The sequence below is a fragment of the Tubulanus polymorphus genome, chromosome 2, assembly GCF_964204645.1.
Source record: "Tubulanus polymorphus chromosome 2, tnTubPoly1.2, whole genome shotgun sequence".
Lineage (NCBI taxonomy): Eukaryota > Metazoa > Nemertea > Palaeonemertea > Tubulaniformes > Tubulanidae > Tubulanus > Tubulanus polymorphus.
The window spans coordinates 30192787-30212042 of record NC_134026.1 but is presented as its reverse complement, the minus strand read 5'-3'; the positions used below and the strand labels follow the sequence as shown (position 1 = coordinate 30212042).

The 19256-nt window shown below is 36.0% G+C and overlaps 5 protein-coding genes across 15 annotated transcripts; 2 read left to right on the top strand and 3 right to left on the bottom strand.

Annotated features, from left to right (window-relative positions):
* Positions 1-7: 7 nt before the first annotated feature.
* LOC141899411 (elongator complex protein 3) lies at positions 8-4121 on the bottom strand. Its single transcript, XM_074785688.1, has 15 exons — positions 4027-4121; positions 3568-3670; positions 3356-3446; positions 3052-3099; positions 2900-2970; positions 2684-2747; positions 2540-2608; positions 2090-2244; positions 1600-1761; positions 1157-1356; positions 959-1079; positions 698-854; positions 386-613; positions 216-297; positions 8-145 (listed from the first exon to the last, which is right to left on the bottom strand). The coding sequence occupies exons 1-15, from the start codon at positions 4046-4048 to the stop codon at positions 69-71; spliced, it is 1650 nt and encodes a 549-aa protein (XP_074641789.1). The 5' UTR covers positions 4049-4121; the 3' UTR covers positions 8-68.
* Positions 4122-4194: 73 nt separating this feature from the next.
* LOC141899416 (2-Hydroxyacid oxidase 2-like) lies at positions 4195-6685 on the top strand. Its single transcript, XM_074785705.1, has 8 exons — positions 4195-4241; positions 4524-4887; positions 5004-5155; positions 5237-5517; positions 5602-5817; positions 5884-6042; positions 6118-6187; positions 6276-6685. Exons 2-8 carry the CDS (start codon positions 4751-4753, stop codon positions 6344-6346), a joined length of 1086 nt encoding a protein of 361 aa, XP_074641806.1. The 5' UTR covers positions 4195-4241; positions 4524-4750; the 3' UTR covers positions 6347-6685.
* Positions 6686-6707: 22 nt separating this feature from the next.
* Positions 6708-9658, bottom strand: LOC141899415 (2-Hydroxyacid oxidase 1-like). 3 transcript variants are annotated; one of them, XM_074785703.1, is made up of 8 exons: positions 9522-9658; positions 8832-8986; positions 8570-8721; positions 7834-8120; positions 7488-7709; positions 7263-7421; positions 7116-7185; positions 6708-7047 (listed from the first exon to the last, which is right to left on the bottom strand). In XM_074785703.1, exons 2-8 carry the CDS (start codon positions 8969-8971, stop codon positions 6980-6982), a joined length of 1098 nt encoding a protein of 365 aa, XP_074641804.1. In that variant the 5' UTR covers positions 8972-8986; positions 9522-9658; the 3' UTR covers positions 6708-6979. The 3 variants fall into 3 exon arrangements, with proteins under 3 accessions (XP_074641804.1, XP_074641805.1, XP_074641802.1); XM_074785704.1 differs by lacking the exon at positions 9522-9658 and adding an exon at positions 9344-9498; XM_074785701.1 differs by lacking the exon at positions 9522-9658 and having other exon boundaries at positions 8832-9136.
* On the top strand, positions 8185-18843 carry LOC141899412 (collagen alpha-6(VI) chain-like). Of its 7 annotated transcripts, XM_074785693.1 has the most exons (10): positions 14012-14086; positions 14412-14723; positions 14871-15080; positions 15253-15395; positions 15649-15978; positions 16299-16523; positions 17018-17140; positions 17312-17433; positions 17869-18218; positions 18453-18843. In XM_074785693.1, the coding sequence occupies exons 4-10, from the start codon at positions 15269-15271 to the stop codon at positions 18487-18489; spliced, it is 1314 nt and encodes a 437-aa protein (XP_074641794.1). In that variant the 5' UTR covers positions 14012-14086; positions 14412-14723; positions 14871-15080; positions 15253-15268; the 3' UTR covers positions 18490-18843. The 7 variants fall into 7 exon arrangements, with proteins under 7 accessions (XP_074641796.1, XP_074641794.1, XP_074641795.1 ...); XM_074785695.1 differs by lacking the exons at positions 14012-14086; positions 14412-14723 and adding an exon at positions 8185-8280 and having other exon boundaries at positions 14874-15080; XM_074785694.1 differs by having other exon boundaries at positions 14023-14479.
* Positions 9785-14528, bottom strand: LOC141899414 (2-Hydroxyacid oxidase 2-like). 3 transcript variants are annotated; one of them, XM_074785699.1, is made up of 10 exons: positions 14505-14528; positions 13450-13608; positions 13219-13370; positions 12775-13064; positions 12466-12681; positions 12241-12399; positions 12097-12166; positions 11107-12025; positions 10867-10930; positions 9785-9993 (listed from the first exon to the last, which is right to left on the bottom strand). In XM_074785699.1, exons 2-8 carry the CDS (start codon positions 13587-13589, stop codon positions 11955-11957), a joined length of 1098 nt encoding a protein of 365 aa, XP_074641800.1. In that variant the 5' UTR covers positions 13590-13608; positions 14505-14528; the 3' UTR covers positions 9785-9993; positions 10867-10930; positions 11107-11954. The 3 variants fall into 3 exon arrangements, with proteins under 3 accessions (XP_074641800.1, XP_074641799.1, XP_074641801.1); XM_074785698.1 differs by lacking the exon at positions 14505-14528 and adding an exon at positions 13810-13828; XM_074785700.1 differs by lacking the exons at positions 10867-10930; positions 14505-14528 and having other exon boundaries at positions 13450-13793.
* Positions 18844-19256: the final 413 nt, after the last annotated feature.

The window sequence follows — 19256 nt, the reverse complement described above, 5'->3', positions numbered from 1 at the left end:
GGTGAATAGATTTCTTTATTCATTTTTCGCAGTTTTAAACATAGTATTATTACACAAGTTGTTGATGATCAGACAAGAGATTTAACCATATATGGACCTTCGAGTTCGTATCCAATCTTTCTATAGTAATTTCGGGTACCAACACCTACAAATAATTAAATGTGTAAGTAATGGATATCATTAAACTCCTCATCAAAATGTTTAGAAATATTTACCGGATATCACAGCTATTTTATGGGAACCGTGTTCTTCTAGCGCGATTCTTTCAGCCTCTTCCATCAGTAACATTCCAAATCCCTACAACAACCAAACACAATTCAACGAAAAAGTAAATAATATCATTATTAAAATCACAATTGTTTCCTTAAGTTTTATTAATTTTTACCTGATGTTGAAATTTAGTTGGATCTCTAGCGTTAACCGGTACCACGCTTCCATAAACGTGTAATTCTCTAATAATCGACGCTCCATTCTTCAATTCCGGTCGGAAAGTTTCGCAACTGCATTTCCTCAATCGAAGCAAACCGATCAAAATATCCTGTTCGGGATCTTCATACGATAGAAACGTTTCCCAACCGTTATTCGCGTAGTAATCTCTACGAATTAACTCGGCCTACAAAAAAATACATCGATTACTTTTCAAGTTGTCAAATGATCGAGCAGGAAAATCATGCGGTGATTATTGTGAATATCTCACCTCGTATGGTCTGACTTTATGATGTATTTCTTGAATTCCAACTTCTCTAGTTCTAACATCTCGACAATGAGTGCCTAAATCTTTCATTCGAGCCAATGCCAATTCTCTTAGGTTCCCGTGCTCCACACCAGATGTCACTAAAGGCATTGGTATATCTCTACAGAACAAATCGATGCGATACAACGAAAGTGTTTCCTCAACAAAAAGCTTTTCTTCCGATCGAGGGTTTTTGATTCAACTAACAGCTAAACGTGGACATACCTTTGAACCCTATAAACTCTTGTCCACGGTGGAACTAAAGCTAATATCCTCGCTACCAGATCTATTAACATACTTGGTGGATAACTTTTATAACGTCTCGTTTTCCATAATTCGTATAGTCCTATAAAACAGCAGTTGTGAGGAGAATGAGTAAACAGTACAGTTATTACTCAATTGAAATACAGTTTAAATACATACCTGTACCCCTGATGACTAGGGTCGGATATATTTTCAGACCATCTGCTCGAAATGCCGGATTCTCAAAAAACTCGATGAACTGTTCGATGTCTCTTTCCCATCCTACATTCGGTAAATCGGGCATCATGTGAGCTACGACTTTGAATCCAGCATCTTTTGACATTTGAAACGATTCAGACACTGCTCGTACTGTATGACCTCTACAAACAAATCATCATAGAAACACGTACTGTTCAAGATGTAAAATCCCACATTGTAGATAGATGAAAATTTATTTGAAATTGGTTAGATATATTTTGGGTGGTTCCTCCCACCATTCATCAGTCTAAAATGATATCTCAAATAATTACACAGTAATTATAGAATATATGAGACACGAATCACTGCACTTTCTGTTAGATTTAATAGAATACACATGTATTGAGATAATGAATTGTTATTACCTGTTTGTATCGCGAGCCACATCCTCATAAACGCTTTGTACCCCGATCTCTAATCTCGTACAACCGTATCGTAACATATCACTGAGATGTTTCTTCAAACAATAATCCGGTCTCGTTTCTATAGTGATTCCGATACATTTTGTTTTACTTTTCTCTGAATACCTAAAAGTTTTCAATACTCATTTAAGAATGTGATAGATCGATGTATTGAACTACAGTTAAATTCAGTTAAGTCATCATCAGATTAAAGTCATCGCATTTTTTTTACTTCAATTGTCTATTTTCGAGTCCAAATTAGCATTTCTCCCACTTAAAGCAAGTTGTTACTTGGATAAGTCGACATATTGATGATTGTCCCAACTACGACAACTTAACAGAGTTTGACTGTAATAATGAATAGTGATCATTCATTTATTACGTACGCATGAAATTTGACTTTTTATGCGTACGTAATAAATAAATGATCTCATAGCAGTGAATTATCATTTACTTGACAGCTTCATCAACATTGCTACTGGTATGACCCGAGAGGGCATCGTGTAAATTACGAATGAAGAAGTCCCGATAATCTTCATTCAGAGCCATAAATGTGCCGCCCATAACAATAAATTCAACTTTATCCACGCTGTGACCGAGTTGCTTCAACTAGAAATACAGGAAAATATTCTTAAAATCGCGTAGGAAAAATCTATGAGAGAATATAAAATCGCACACTACATTTGAAAGAATGTAAACAGAGTCCAAAATGTTTCCTTGAGCTAGTACATTGTAGCTAGTTCAACGTTTTGACTTTATCCTAATAGTAATTTTCAGGAATACTGATTAAGAAGCTCCAGAAGGCATTTCATTTCTAGAGTAGAACATTCATGTAACTATCAACTGAATGTTTCATTGATGGTAATACATGGGTAACATTGTGAGAAAGTGAAAAGAGTCTGACCTGTTCAACTCGATGTCGCGTCTGTAAATACGGGTTATACCTCGCACGAATAGCACGCATCGACGTCGGCTGATATTAGACAAAAACAATAAATCATTCGTATAATTAACTTCACAAAATACCGATATCATTCATGATTTTTACCTCATAGCCTGTGTACGATTGTGTAGAATATTCAAAATCAGAATCGGGTCCACCGGGACAATATCTATAACAAAACAGGGTGAATATATCATCAATAATTAGGAATCTCAACGATTGCAGATCTTTCACCATATTCTCATATTTGCATTATCCAAATTGAATCCTATCAAAAAAAAAATACTAAAAACTTTTCATATTTTCATATCTGATACTTACACACATATATTACCGGTCATAGCGATGTGAGGACATCTATGTGGTTTACACATCACTGCTACAACTGCTATCTGAAATATCAACACGAAAGTTCAATCATAATTAGCCGCACTTTTTCTTCATCCTTCCAAATCACACCTATTAAAACCTACCCCACTCGCTGTTCTCACTGGTTTGGCGCGTAATTTAGGAATTAGAATCTGAAAACATAAAAGCCTATGAGCGTGATATAGTTAGTAACTTAAATTGTAATAGAGTCTGTAACTGGACTGTGGTTAAGTTTCACAATCAAGGATTTGATAAAGAAATGCAGTAAACCTAACCTTACTGGCACTGGGAATAGGAAAATAGCGGTCAATAAATGATAAAATTTAAATTCAAATGCCCAAGTTAGTTAAAAGTCTGAGTTGGCTATTTCCGAGTAAGGACTGGAGCAAATTGCTAGATGATGAATACCTTTCTATATTGCAGTGGAACAGCAGCTATAATATCTACTAAACGAGGCTGTCGTGATATTCCATATTTACTAGAAACACGAGTTTTTATCCTAGAAATAACAATGAATAAATGATAGAATACAGAAAAAACCCGGTTCCAGTAGGGTCTGACTGTAGACAGTGTTTATAACTGTGAAATTGGATCCTGATCTCCTATAATATGGTACATACTTATTGAGATTCACATCAATTCCTTCCTCGTGTGCTTTCACTAACTCATTGATGATATCTGTTATTGTCATTACCATCAACTCCTCAGGGGAAGCAGAAACAACTGAAATAAACATATAAAATATCGATTATTCAATCATCACATATGGTTGTGTGATGCAGTGGGTTACGACACAAATTAAAATTGAACACACCACACAGACTCAAGACAGATCACTCTGTCATCACAGCAGACCCAGTGAAATCAGGCCAATTTGAAGTGACACTCAATAAACTACGTACGCCACATTGGTCAAGTCTGCAAGAGTCAGACGACGACGTTACGTTCACGTCATCGTTGCAAGAAATTGAAAGAAACGAAACGAGTGTTGCCGATGATGAAGTGTGGTTCTGATCGTTTCAATTCTGTTATAAAACGTCTTAGCGAATATAGATTACTTAAATCATTGTTAATCTTACCCTTTTTCTTGTTTTTAGCCATTTCTTTGATGACAGAAATCTTTTAAAGAGACTTTTGATAGAGAAATTACATCAGTTCACCACGATCAGCTCAACGACCTTGGATTTCATCAATTCAATTATTTATTGTTAGAAATTCCCCGACTCTAAAAAGAACAGCCGCGGCACGGTGTGGTGAGATTCTGATGCAAAACAATTCACTTCCGGGTGCTCACGTAAGTTAGGAAATTATCCAAATATTTTTAAATATTCCGAGCCGTTCAACAGGGATTCGAACCAGCTGGAATCGAGTCTGACCACGACCAACGCGGCGCGGACTGGTCAGATTATAGACTGGTTACCGGTCTCTACCCTTCGGACAGGCAATAGTCTTAGTCAGATTATCAATAGGGTTTTACAATTAGGTTTGAATCCGTGCTACGTGCACAGTCACCTCTTGTCTCAAAAAAAACTAATTTGCAATTGGTTCATCTAGTTGTTTGTCTTATTCTCTTCAGGGTCCTTGATCGGTCGTATTGTTGGTTAATAAGGTCAATATCCGCATGTAATCATATCATGATTTACATTCTCGAATGACATAGAAATTCCAAAGCCTCCTGAAGAATAATTGACAAGTTCTTTTATGAGGTTTTTATGATTCTGTATAGAAGTAGATTAAGAACAGTCTCTAGTTCCAAAGGATTCGATATCGATGTATAGGTTATATACCGCTAACTAAATCAGGATGATGGCAAAGTTTGTTTGCCTGAAGGATTATGAAATAGAAGCCGAGAAGATATGCGATAGACATTCGTGGAATTATTATTCATCTGGTGCAGATGAAGAGATCACATTAAAGGAAAATGAACTTGCCTATAAAAGGTTTGAGATCGTTCGTCTTTTGAATATTGAAAGTGTAATTCTTAAAGTTCTATCAAATTGAATTGTGTGTATAGTAAGATGTTCACTAAGTTAAATGAAACGTTTGATTGATACAGATTGAAATTAAGACCTTCATTTTTGAGAGATGTGTCTAACGTGGACGTATCAACGAATATACTAGGACAATCGGTAGATTCGCCTATCTGTATTGCTCCGACAGCGCAGCATGGGTTAGTGAATCAGGATGGCGAAGTTGCGACGGCTAAAGGTAATTTCCGAATTTGAAACGATTTAGAACCGTCTTGTTCACGTGCGAAAATTCAATGATTCGGTTTTCGTTGAAAATTAGCTGCTGCAAAAATGGGGACAATATTCACGATGAGTACCTTCTCAACACGTAGCATTGGTGAAGTAAATGAAGAAGTTCCGAATGGCATCAAATGGTTACAATGTTATATACTCATTGCTCGTGATATTGTTAAACGCATGTTGGAACGGGCCGTGGCTGCTGATTTCAAGGCTATCGTGTTAACTGTAGATGCACCATTGACCGGAAAACGTAGGGCCGGACATCCTCTCATCCTCCCAACCGATCAGAAATATGGAAATATTGACGATGAAATGTCAAAGGTATTTGAATATAGATATCTTAACATCTTATTGTGCAAAATGGATGTACTGTTTATGACGTAATAGTAAATTTTGATACTTCAGTCACTTGCGAATCGGGGAATAATTATTCCTGGTGGAGCGTTAGACGCCAGTCTAACATGGAAGGATATCGCATGGCTGAAAGAAGTAGCTAATTTACCAGTAATAGTTAAAGGTATTTTAACAGCAGAAGATGCTGAACTAGCGATAGAACATGGCGCATCAGCTATCATAGTGTCTAATCATGGAGGAAGACAATTAGATACATCACCTGTCACAGTAAGCGTTAATAACTGTCGATATTTTCTAATTGTTCACAGTATGATGAATGTTTATTATCTCTAGATAGAAGTATTACCAGAGATTGTAACAGCAGTCAGAGGTCGAGTTGAAGTATATGTAGATGGTGGAATTCGTACTGGTACTGATGTATTAAAAGCTCTAGCGCTCGGAGCTAAAGCTGTTTTGATTGGTCGACCAGTTTTATGGGGATTAGCTTGCAATGTAAGGCTTTTCAAATCGGGGAATTGTTTCCTATTCCTTCCAGTGTTCTAATGAAACCTTCATTTATTGATTCAGGGCGAAAATGGAGTTCAAAATGTCTTGGAAATTCTGAAGAGCGAATTAAAGACAGCCATGGCTCTTTCTGGTAGGTTTTATCGCGATGGTACACATGTTCATTGACTTAGATAGAATCTCAAATTGAAGCGCGCTTCGATTATTGTGTATATTTGCAGGATGTCGGTGTATTTCGGATATCAAAAGATCATTAGTAGTGAAAGAAGATTATTATTTCTCCAAATTATGATCTGTGAGTTTATTAACATTGAGTTGGTTCCATCCATAGATGATCCAATCGGCCATGATTTCAGCCTTTTAGCTCTGTGGATTAAGATGAACGAACAACTAGACAGTGACAGAAATAGAAATGACAACCTTGTTTGAACGAAGGATTTAATTAAAATGTTTTAATTTATTCTATAATATTTATAAGTAGAAATGTAAATAAATAGACATTATGTATGGTCAAAATTCATACATTGACGGATATTTTCAGATACGTAATAAATGAATTGTATGACAACATATATCATCAACAACGTCCCATCATCAAATTATTATACAATGTAAATAAAAGGATTCGTCTGTGAACCATATAGAATTTCATACAACAAAGAATTTGAATTTTATACAATAAAAATAATGACTACGAAACAAATTCATAATTTTATGTCTTTTATTTTGTATTAATATCAAAAGTAAACTGATTCCATAAATTCGCGAGTTAATTAATGATTCAGTTGTAAACTTAACCGTGGGGCTTATTCAACTTGATTGAATAGTTAAATGAGTTGAACTTGCACAACTCCAGCTCCAAGAGTTTCACGATCAAGGACAAATTAGTAACTCATCTTACTATTTTCATACGGGTAGAGTTGGTTTAAAGCTTTGAAAAATATTCGCCTTTGGCAATCAATTTTGGCTTGATATCTGAAATGCGCTGACAACCTACAATAGAATAAACACTTATTGGTCATTAAGAAACGTGAAAAAAATGGATTCGCATTAGTACGTACCCGACAGAGCCATAGCAGTAGATAGTTCGTCTTTAAGCATTTTCAAAACATCCTCAACACCTTGCTCGCCCTAAAATAATTAGATTATCATCATATCCAACAGGAATGAAAATAAATATTTACCATAAACGAAAAATCAAACCTTACGTTGCAAGCTAATCCCCATAAAACTGGTCGACCAATCAAAACAGCTTTAGCTCCGAGCGCTAGAGCTTTTAATACATCAGTACCAGTACGAATTCCACCATCTACATATACTTCAACTCGACCTCTGACTGCTGTTACAATCTCTGGTAATACTTCTATCTAGAGATAATAAACATTCATCATACTGTGAACAATTAGAAAATATCGACAGTTAATAACGCTTACTGTGGCAGGTGATGTATCTAATTGTCTTCCTCCATGATTAGACACTATGATAGCTGATGCGCCATGTTCTATCGCTAGTTCAGCATCTTCTGCTGTTAAAATACCTTTAACTATTACTGGTAAATTAGTCACTTCTTTCAGCCATGCGATATCCTTCCATGTTAGACTAGCGTCGATTGCACCTCCGGTATGTACTTTGTCTCTGCTTCCCAAAACTGTGCGCTGGAACATTAATATTTCAAACTAACAAACTCTACCAGTTCTTGTTCCTAAATACATCTAGATTTGATATCAAGAATCTAAAAGTCAACTTTGAGCAGGTTTTTAGATATACTATATGGCATACTCTCAATGTTTCTTCGTCAATATTTCCAAGTTTAAGATGTGGTGGTAAAATCAACCTATCGATGGCGGAAGCCCGGTGATTCGCAGCTACAGGCTGATCTACTGTCAATACAACCGCTTTGAAATTTGCTGCTACTGCTCTTTTCAACGTTTCTTCGATAAAACGACGAGGTTTTAAGACGTAACATTGCAACCATTTGATGCCAGTCGGGGCTTCCTTTGTCGCTTCTTCCATACTGCGAGTTGCGAAAGTGCTCATTGTATAAATCGACTTCATTTTGGCGGCGGCTATAATGAATAGAAGGTGGATTGAAGGCTGGATAAATATGATATCTACTCTGATTGTTCATTGAGAACAAAATATCATATATGCAGGTTCCTATACATTCCATAGCACGTTATATCTCCCGATGCTGGTAGAGGGCGGTACAGGTGTGATGTTGGTATGGTATGTGTAAGGTAGGGGGCGGTGTGTGTAGAGTGTAAAGGATAGAGTAAGGTACAGTTAGAGTAATATGAAAGTGTAAGTTTGGGTAATACGGGGTCAGGATGTTTGGTGTTGTTGAGGTGTGGGTGAGGTCGGGGGTGGTGTCTGTGGAAGGTTTGGAGGTACGTGATGTGATATAAGGGGTGGAGCTAGGACAGTACAGAGTGTGATGAGTGATTGATGGGGTCGGTCCATCTCTCAGCCTCCTCCAGGCCACTCCCTTTAAGATTAGCTAAAAACAATTGAATACCTTTAGCTGTGGCAACTTCTCCATCCTGATGAGCTAAACAATGATACGCGCTAGGAGCTATACATATAGGGGAATCTACTGAATGTCCTAGTATTTTCGTCGACACATCCACGTTAGACACATCTCTCAAAAATGATGGTCTCAATTTCAATCTGTAATAAATGAATTTTGAAATGAAGCCTTTCTTTTCCAAGTGGAATCTGCTACAGTAATAGACCACGGATTCTTCGTTTTAGAGTCCGTGAAAAGACTCAACACTGACCTTTTATACGCGAGCTCATTCTCTTTGAGGGTTAGTTCCTCATCAGCTCCACACGAATAATAAAGCCAGGTCATTCGGGGTAGAATCTTCTTCGCTTCGCTTTCATAATCCTTTAAACAGACCAAGGATTTCCCGGTCATCCTGGATCAACTTATCTGAATCAAATGGTAAAATGTAGTTCGCGTTATTAAACGTTTTTTCTCGCTCAAAAGATTACCGAACAATAGCTTCTTTTTATCCCAAAAGCATCTATCCCCGCTTATATTATCGTTTGTATCTTATTACTATGCATTTTCACTGAAATCGAAATCTACTCAGTGCATTACACGAGAACAAAGGTTATAATTCAGTCCACTTTAGATCTCTATATCAACGAAGTCATTGGAATATGATCTGTACTAGAAAACTCTCGATATACGAGTACTATCGTCACGACCTCGTTATATATGCACTTATAAGGGACACATGTGTTTTTTTTCTATATTTCTAAAAAATAGTTGGTTAATGTGTACCATAGCTGGATGTAAGCCATGCCGTACATGACTGTATGGGTACAGTGCGTCGTCTAGTCAATTCGATATTACACGTCTGTTTCATGGACTGAAATTTCTACCTGGGGGTTCCAATCGAGCGAGTCGGCCCCTGGTTAAAGTTATTACTGAACCGTATAACCGGTCTGTCTATACTTACTGATGTTCACTGCTGAACAATTGGTCGGGTTGTTTTATAAGCGATCTCAGACATCATGACACAAATCTGTTAATGTATGTATAAATGTATGTCATGTATAAATGCGACAGTCTGATCAAGGTACAACTACATATTTTAACTGACTTTCCATTGCTTTTAACATATGCAGTAATTCTCATGCTATTCCTAATTTTGGATTAATAAATCTCCTTCCACCAATTTCATTTCAAAAATGAAAAGAAACAAACACCAAACAACAGTAATAAAGTTTAATGGTTTTATTCGTCATTATATATATCAAACGCCGATATCTTTCAAAGAATTTCTACAATTATTTGTCAAGCAAAATTCTAGATATTGTCACAGATTTTCGGCAGAGGATTTTTGCAGAATTTTAATGGAAATGCCATATCATCTTCTGAGCAGAAACACCAGGTTTGTGAACCGATTGTCATTGTACTCCATTCCATACCTGTAAATATCGAGGTGAAGTCATTAAAAACGCCTCTGAATATCTGAAACTGTTTTTCTAATATGAAAGAGTAACGTTTATGGGGTACATGTTCATTCAACGTTATTTATTTGACAACTAGATTTTGACGACATTATCTAAGCTAACACGAAAACAAAGAAAACATGAGTTTATTAAGTTGATTGTTCGTACAAACACTACACATTAATCACTATTCAAAACGTGATTTTCGATAAGATTTCAATCAGAAAAAAAGACATGCTGCGATACAATATCAAACTCAAAAAGAGCAAGAAAAGCTACTATTTATGCGGCAGTAAGAATGCACTCTGCTTTCTAAATAGCCGCACTCAACCTAGAGAATGGATAATATAATTAAAACTAACTATAAAACTAAATTCAAATGATCGAAATTACAATTTATCATACAAAAGTTAAAATCGAAAATTGAAAGTCGTTTCGGATTCTCTCGCTAGAGGTCATCGAAAATTGTGTCTTTTGATTTTTCATTTATCTTTTGAATAATAAATAAACTTCGTTTTTTATATTTCAAATGTATATAATAATGGTGGGTCTTGGCATTATTACGTATTGATAGACATATTTTCATGAGTACATTCGCAACGTAAAAGTACAAATGTAAAATCATCGCGGGATCCTCGTCTAGCCGATTAAATAACTGACTGACAGATGACACTCGATGTATATAATATATACATCGTTTTAAACACGACATTACAAAAGAATCGAACACTGTTCGTGTAGATATTTCATGCATTATTTGATACAAACAAATATCAGATAAAACAACACGAAGATGTATGTATATATATAGGAATTATCTAGGTTTTTTCAATGAATTGAATAACTGACCGTTTTTCAAAACTTCCACATTGTAAACTGGTTTTGATATACACGATGTGATTCCAATAGATAGCTATCAAAATACATGATTAAGAACAAATCATTCAAATCCTAAAAAGTAGAAACTACGCAGTTTTGAATGAACTCTTTGACGTTACATTATTTCATGGTTATTTCTAAGTTATCGTCAGACATATCGAACTAGTAACTGTGTATCTTTTTCAGATAAGATAAAATAGAAATTCTTACCACCAAGAAAATGATCGTTGGAGACATTTTATCCCGTGTCTTGTCGTTCGTATTTTAAACCGATCCGATTCGTCACAGTCTCCGTGATGAAGTGAACGACGGTGAAGGTTTGTGAGTTATTTAAGGATTTTACAGTTTCCGAGGCCAACACGATAACTTCGTCTCGTCTCGCGTTTCTTCCCGTTACGAGTGAAGCGATCAAAATAAGGAAATATATGAAACTATTGGAACGATATGCGTGTTCATCTTCGGGGACGATAAACATTCTCGAGTCGTGTCAAAATAACGTAATTTTGTGAAACATTTCATCCTAAGAAATTCGTTTCAAAATTCTCCAGTGAATGTAAAACGGAATGATAAGATGTGTGGCCTGTGTGTGACGCAGTTCACTCAATCTAATAGTGGCCAATATAAACGCAAAATGGCACGATCTCTGATAAGAAACACTAAGTGAACCTTTTAAGCACGCGTTCAAACAACTTCTGTAGTTTACTGTGTGTCAAGGGAGTCGGTGGGATGTTGATCAATTTGATTACTCGACATTATAAATTGGTTTGGTAGAATCAATAAACCATAAAATACCACGCAAAGCCTCGGGTCAAATAACATGTCACGTAGGAAATGAGAGAGGACAGGAATTTCAAAAATCCAATACACGATTCAAGCGATCATCTTCCAAAAAAAAATATCGAAACATATAAGAATTTAATTGCATTTTAGTTTTAGTTTTCAACGATATATTTTTCAAATCAAATTAAAGGGTGGAATCGAAGAAAATATCAAAACATTGCAAAATTACAAACATTACTGGATAAGATTTATTTTCTTAGAACATACTGAAATAATCTCTAAAGTTTTGAAAAATAGTAGTCGCCTTTGACAACTAATTTTGGCTTGATGTCTGAAATGCGCTGACAACCTGTAAGAGAGTAAACACTTGTTAGTCGTGAATCTAAGTAAACATGATAGAGGATTCGCATCACGACGTACCCGACAGAGCCATGGCAGTGGAGAGTTCATCTTTAAGCATTTTCAAAACATTCTCAACACCTTGCTCGCCCTAAAATAATTAGAATATCAGCATAACCAACTGAAATGAAAATATTTACCATAAAACGAAAATCCAGAACTTACGTTACAAGCTAATCCCCATAAAACTGGTCGACCAATCAAAACAGCTTTAGCTCCGAGCGCTAGAGCTTTTAATACATCAGTACCAGTACGAATTCCACCATCTACATATACTTCAACTCGACCTCTGACTGCTGCTACAATCTCTGGTAATACTTCTATCTACAGATAATAAACATTTATCACACTGTGAAATATTAGAAAATATCGACAGTTAATAACGCTTACTGTGGCAGGTGATGTATCTAATTGTCTTCCTCCATGATTAGACACTATGATAGCTGATGCGCCATGTTCTATCGCTAGTTCAGCATCTTCTGCTGTTAAAATACCTTTAACTATTACTGGTAAATTAGTCACTTCTTTCAGCCATGCGATATCCTTCCATGTTAGACTGGCGTCTACAGCTGCAGACCAGCCACTATTTGTAGAATAAATGTCTTGCTAATATGAAATATGAGAAATGTTAATTTCATTCTTTTGATTCTTTACGGAAATGAGAAAAACCTTTCGGAACAGATTTCTGTTTATATGTACCCCATCTGTTTGTTGATCGTGAATATTTCTAAGTTTGAGATGAGATGGTAGGCTAAATGGATTTCTGGTTGAAGCCCGATGGTTGGGTATCGCGGGCCAATCTACTGTTAATACAACAGCTTTGAAATTTTCTGCAACCGCTCTTTTCAACATCTTTTCAATAAAACTCCGCGGTTTTAAAATGTAACATTGTAACCATCTATCTCCAGCCGGGGCTTCTTTATTCACTTCTTCCATACTGCGAGTTGCGAATGTGCTCATTGTATAAATCGAATTCATCTTGGCAGCGGCTTGAATGAATACCGTTACATGATTTATATTAACGTGATAAATGAAGTGTTAAAAATGTGTCATTAATACATGCGGTATCAATGAATAAATGTGGTGTTATTGGTACACTACATACTGCTGTGACTGTAAGCCGATATATGTGGGATCATTTACCTTTAGCTGTGGCAACCTCTCCATCCTGATGAGCTAAACAATGAAATGCACTAGGAGCTATACATATAGGGGAATCTACTGAATGTCCTAGTATTTTCGTCGACACATCCACGTTAGACACATCTCGCAAAAATGATGGTCTCAATTTCAATCTGTAATGAATAAATTATTGAAATGAAGCTATTCTTTTCCATCAAAATCTGCAACAGTAATAGACTCAACTTCACTGACCTTTTATACGCGAGTTCATTCTCTCTTAAGGATATCTCCTCATCGGCACCAGTGGAATAATACTCCCAGGTCATTCGGGGTAAAATCTTCTTCGCTTCGATTTCATAATCTTTCAAACAGACCAACGATTTTCCACTCATCCTGAATCAATCTATTTACCTGAATCGGATTACGATTTGATGATTCTCTTCTGTTCGGAAGCGATAAGGGGCCTCGAGATGTCGCGTTCCAACTCGACAAGTCGTCATATTTATGTCGACATACCGCGATATATCGCGTCACGTCGACATGAATATGTCGATATATCGTGACGTTTTCACGACAAATTTCGCTTTTTCGCCCATTTTCCACGGGACAAACCGTCATTTGCAGACATGTCTAAATGTAAGATGAGGACACCAGTAATATATATGACGACTGAGTTTCAAGTCGTCGTGAATATGTCGACTTGTCGCGAGGAAAGTGGTCGAGAAAGCGAAATTTGTCGTGAAAACGTCACGATATGACGACATATTCATGTCGACTTGACGCTATATATCGCGATATTTCGACATAAATATGGCGACTTGACGAGTTGGAACGCGACAACTCGAGGCCCCCTATCCCTTCCGTACTTCTGGGACAAAAGAATGGCTAAGTAAGTCGCGTGTTGGTCATTTATATCTCGAGTAATACAGAACTTTGAACTTTGAACTTTGAGTTGATTCTACTTCGCATTTATATACGATATGTTACCAGTATATGTATTACATATGCTGTACAATATGCAAAAAAAAATTCGGCCATAAACAATTTGTATTTTCGCGTACAGGCTTTTGTAAAGTGACATTCGAATTCCGTTTTTTTTTATGTCGGTTGATAGAAGCAATTCGACGCTATCCTGACATGGATTAATTCTTCTTTCACCAGCTCTGTCGCTATTCCAAATAGTAAATAATTTTCCTCTCTAATTTCTCTTGCAGCAGCGAAACAGATAAATAGACAACATTATAACAACCTCAATCTGATTGAACATTTATCATTGTTTCTTGTAAGCATGGAGCCAGTATTCTTACTAAAGAGGCACAGCCTAAGCACATCTTCTAAATTCTAGAGCCAATCTATCAAACTAATGTCCAGTATAAAACACATATTGGTTCAAACAGCAACATAAAATCAGTTTAAGCACATAATAATAGTTCTGTGAAGTCAATACAAGACCAATCTTAGAAATCGATACCGTTTGTTGATAAAAGTTGCGAATGTGAAACCGGGGCTCTGAGTGGTTTTGTCTGGTAAGTGCTGGTATTTGTGTGTTTTACGGAATATCTTGTCTTGTCTCTATTGATTCGATTATCCTATAACACAATAATACTAATGACTGTGTATACAATCTATATCATAATTGAAACGAATGTTTTCAAAAACAGTTTTTATTTCAGCAGAATGGTTATGTTAGATGTAATAGAATAGCTCACTCAGTTTAGAATGTAACCGGATATGAATTATAGATTTCCCAGCGTAGTGTTTCATTTCAAGTAGAGTCGAATTTGTGATTTGGAAAGAGAGAAATTTCACTTGGCTTTGATTAGTCAAACTATATGAACGCCAAATTTCATGTTTCTATATTTGTGAGATTTTGATATCATTAGGTAAGTTAATTGATGTTCAAATTGTGCAAACGTTTTCTTTTCCATGAACCAATATGAATTTTTTTAAAATTTTTTCTCCCGTAAATTTTGCATGAAATAAAGCCTTATTGTTATTGTTGTTGAAAGAAAAGTGTTGAAATTATTTGTTTTTTGCAACGAACTTCTTTAGCAGGTTTTAGAAACCGAAGATGAAGTATTTACAAGTTTTAATTTGTTTTCTCTGCGGGATTTATTTGGCTGTCGCGATCGGTGATAACTGTGAACTTAATCCAGACTTATCGACAATAAATGACTGGATAAATAACTCCCCCAGCGGTAAGTTGGAATATAAAATATACGAAATTCTGTAAAGAATATGTCTGTTTTCTTGATAATAATCTTTGATGATAGGTTTCAATATTAGAAACGAATTTGACTACCTTTTAGATTCTGGAAGTTTTCAATCACTTGAAGATTTCGAGTTTGCTAAAAGGCAATGACATCATGGACGTGTAAACTATTCTTTTAGTTTATGGTTTAGACTCTAGTTTATACGTTCATGTTGACACTACGTAACTTGTTATTGTAGACTGCAAAAAAACGATGCAAGCAAAAATCGTATTTCTATTGGATTTATCGACATCTATTTCCAACTGCAACATCAACAACATGAAACTTATCATCAGAACCATCGTTGGACGTTTGAGTAAAACGCTAAAACCTGAAGTCGCCGTCGTCGGTTATTCGAACGCGAATGATATCAGAACATTCGTGAACATCAAGAATGTAACTGATGAAACGAGTTTCGCGTTAGCGTTAGATAAAATAAAACCGATGGGTGGAATGACAGCGACCGGTGCTGCGATGGCTTATGTTCGTAACGGCATCTTTCAAAAGGAGAATCCCGGAGCATCCCAGAGTGAGTAAATCACTTGCGCATAAATTCCATAACCGTATAACCTTTTGTATACTGAGACATGGACGTAAGATTAAAAACCCATTATTTAAGAGATTTAAGAGATAAAAAACGAAATTTATTAATCAAAATTTAAAATTCAGAAGTGAAAGTCACGAAGTTTCGCAGTCTCACTCACTGCAGAGAGTCTAAAACTGTCTTTAGATCTTTTGATTTATGAATTTCGTTTAAAATCTCATAAATTTGTATATAGTGGGTTTTAGTTTCATATCTCATTCATTATCAAACGATTCCAACCACGTTTTTTTTTACATATTTGTAAGATAAAAAGCAAAAGACAGTAATTATTCTGACGGATGGATTTTCGTCGGAATCCGAATCAGTGATGGCAGAAGAACAAAACTACAAATCTGAAGAAATTGAAACCATTTGGATAGCGCACGATGCTCGAAACGACAAAGAATCGGCTATTTTGATTCCACAAGATCTGACGGCGTGTGACATTGCACGCACTGTAAATAGAGTTACAATGCAGATTTGTTCGCATAGTGAGTACTAACAAATATCTGTTTGATTTTTGATACCAACAGAAGGAAATTCCTACTATAATAAGTAGAAAATCCCCCAACGTATAAATCCAGCAAAAAAGACGGAATATTCAGTTTATATGTCTGATGATGGCTATAAGATAATAGCCAAAATGCATATATTCACTTATAACAGAACTTTCGTTTTCATTTTGGATTTGTTGTAGGATTTTCTACATATTGACCTCACAAGGAAATTGTTTGTGATCTCGACCTATCCTACGATAGACATCAAGATTAAAGCTTTGATGCTCCAAAAGTTTCATTTTCTAATTGACATCATATCACCAGGCGCTACAGATTATTGGAGACAGCAGACACTTTGTGATATCAATATTGAAAGAACATGTATTTTGTGGGGTTTCGGGTCTATAATTGTATTAAATGTGTTCACTTATAACTCGATATGAAACCGACTTGTCTGAAATTGTCTCTTTTGATTATCATTATTACAGAGACTTGCATCAACGAAAAACGCGATGTCATTTTCCTCGTCGATATATCGCTAGGTGCCGCAGTTCAGGGGAAGTTGAAGGAAATTCTGACCGAATATGTGAATAACGCAGCTTCGTCGATAGGTGAATATTTGATACACATAGATCAATGAACTAAATGAATTACTATACTACAGAAATCCGAATACACATCTGCTAACACTCGGATTCCTGGCAGAATGTAAAGTGATTTTATGAACACAAGTATATATATACAACACAAGTGTTTCTCATTTATCCAATAATATTTTGCAGGGAACGAAGCTTTTAAAATTGGAGTCGACTTTTTTGCGAACCAATGGTCACAATGGTTACAATTGTATTGGAGTACAAATACGGCTAACTTAACGACAGCGATGTCGCGAGTTAGTCAACCGGTAGGTTTAACATATCATAGTCCTTCGAATGAAGAAAAAACATTATTTCATATATTTCTTACTTAAGAAATGTATAAGAACAATTTGAACAATGACAATAAATTCATCATGTCCGAATATTTTCAAATCAAAGATGAAACGCCATTATATCTCTTAGTCTTATTGATCATTTATCCTCTTCTGTTGATTCATGGGGTTTTAGAAATAGCAAGGTTTGTGCAATTAAAACTTTGAAAGCAATGTATAGAGAATGTACGTATGTAAAGAATATTACTGTCCTGATTTAACTGATTTTGATATTCTGGATTCTATTTCTTCATCCATTTCCAACGGATACTGAGCTTTAATATCAGACCACAAGTACTTTGTTTGATATTTCGAAAAATGTATTGATAATTCTAACCCTCGGCTTCGAATTCTTGAATTTCATTGTAGAGTATTGATATATACGGATCTTTAGCGGGTGTTGCATTAAAAAATACATACCTAATCAGCATGTCGTCACTTAATGGAGGTAGATCTGATGCCGACAAAGAAATCTTTTTCTTTAGTGACGGATGGTACTCCTCGTTTGACAATGCCATTTCGGAAGCCGAAAAACTGCGAGAAAATGGCGTCGTTATAAAAGCAATCTCAATTGAGGACAGACCAGGTTTTTCTCGGACAAGAAACTTGGCTAAAGTAACGGGTGATCCATCGTTGGTATACGTATATTCATCCAGAACATTGAATGTTAAATCAGTTGTCAGCTCAGTTATGGCCGTACAGAAATCTAAATCATGTTCGTAAGTTCATCATTTCATTTGATGCTTCTTCAACTTTTTTTTTCTTACTTGCAGTTCTACAGTTGTGACTTGTGGAGGATGTATGAAAGTCTTTATGTATTTTTGATTAGATTTAACAGTTAGAATCAGTTCATTTTCAATGTTTCGACTCTGGTGGTTTTTAACTCACGGCTGTGGAACTGGATGCAGTTATTTAAATCAGAATTAATCTATGTGTATTGATTATCTATTCAGAGCGAATGAGTCTCTACCGACGGTATGTGTCCAATGAATGATCTTCAATGATTCGTGAAATCGTCGTCAGATTCTATAAGCCGGTAGCTTCCTTATTGATGAATGAAATAAATTCATCTAGAAATCAAGCCATATTTATTGATGTTTGAGTATAGATCGGGTATCACGGGCACAAATTGTGTATTTTATGCAGATATCTCCACCAAATTTCCAGTTATGTTGCAGCCAGTTCCACTTCGATTAGAACATTAGAACTAGCGCAGGATGATCAGTAGATTCTCTGATTTCGGTCGTCGGTAGATCTGTAGGAAAGGTTAATTATTTCTTCGCGACAAATTCCATTGATGAAATAATCGAATAAAAAACAACAAAGTTTTCTGAAGATTGATTTTATTCGTAATAAACGAGTGGATTGAAGAACAGATGATATGGACGCAACAACCAATCGACTGACAATCGATACAGTTCAGAAACATCTCACCCTCAGCGCATCTCGTTAATCGTCTGGAAATTAAAACAAAATAAATGAAATAGACTGCGTTTATCCCGGAATCGATTTCCTCGTATTGTCACGTGCCCCGGAAAATGTTTCATAAATTTTCCCTTGATAACGACCCATCCCTGCCCCGTAACATCACGTGATACCTTACAGAGATTTATTGGTCCCGCGAGATCCGAAGCGAGTTATACAACATTTCTGTCAAATAATCATCGAGTGTTTATGATATAGATATGAATATTGACGCGACTCACATTTAGGAAAGGGTATACTCGGGGTACATTCCTGTCCGCAGCCGTTATTAC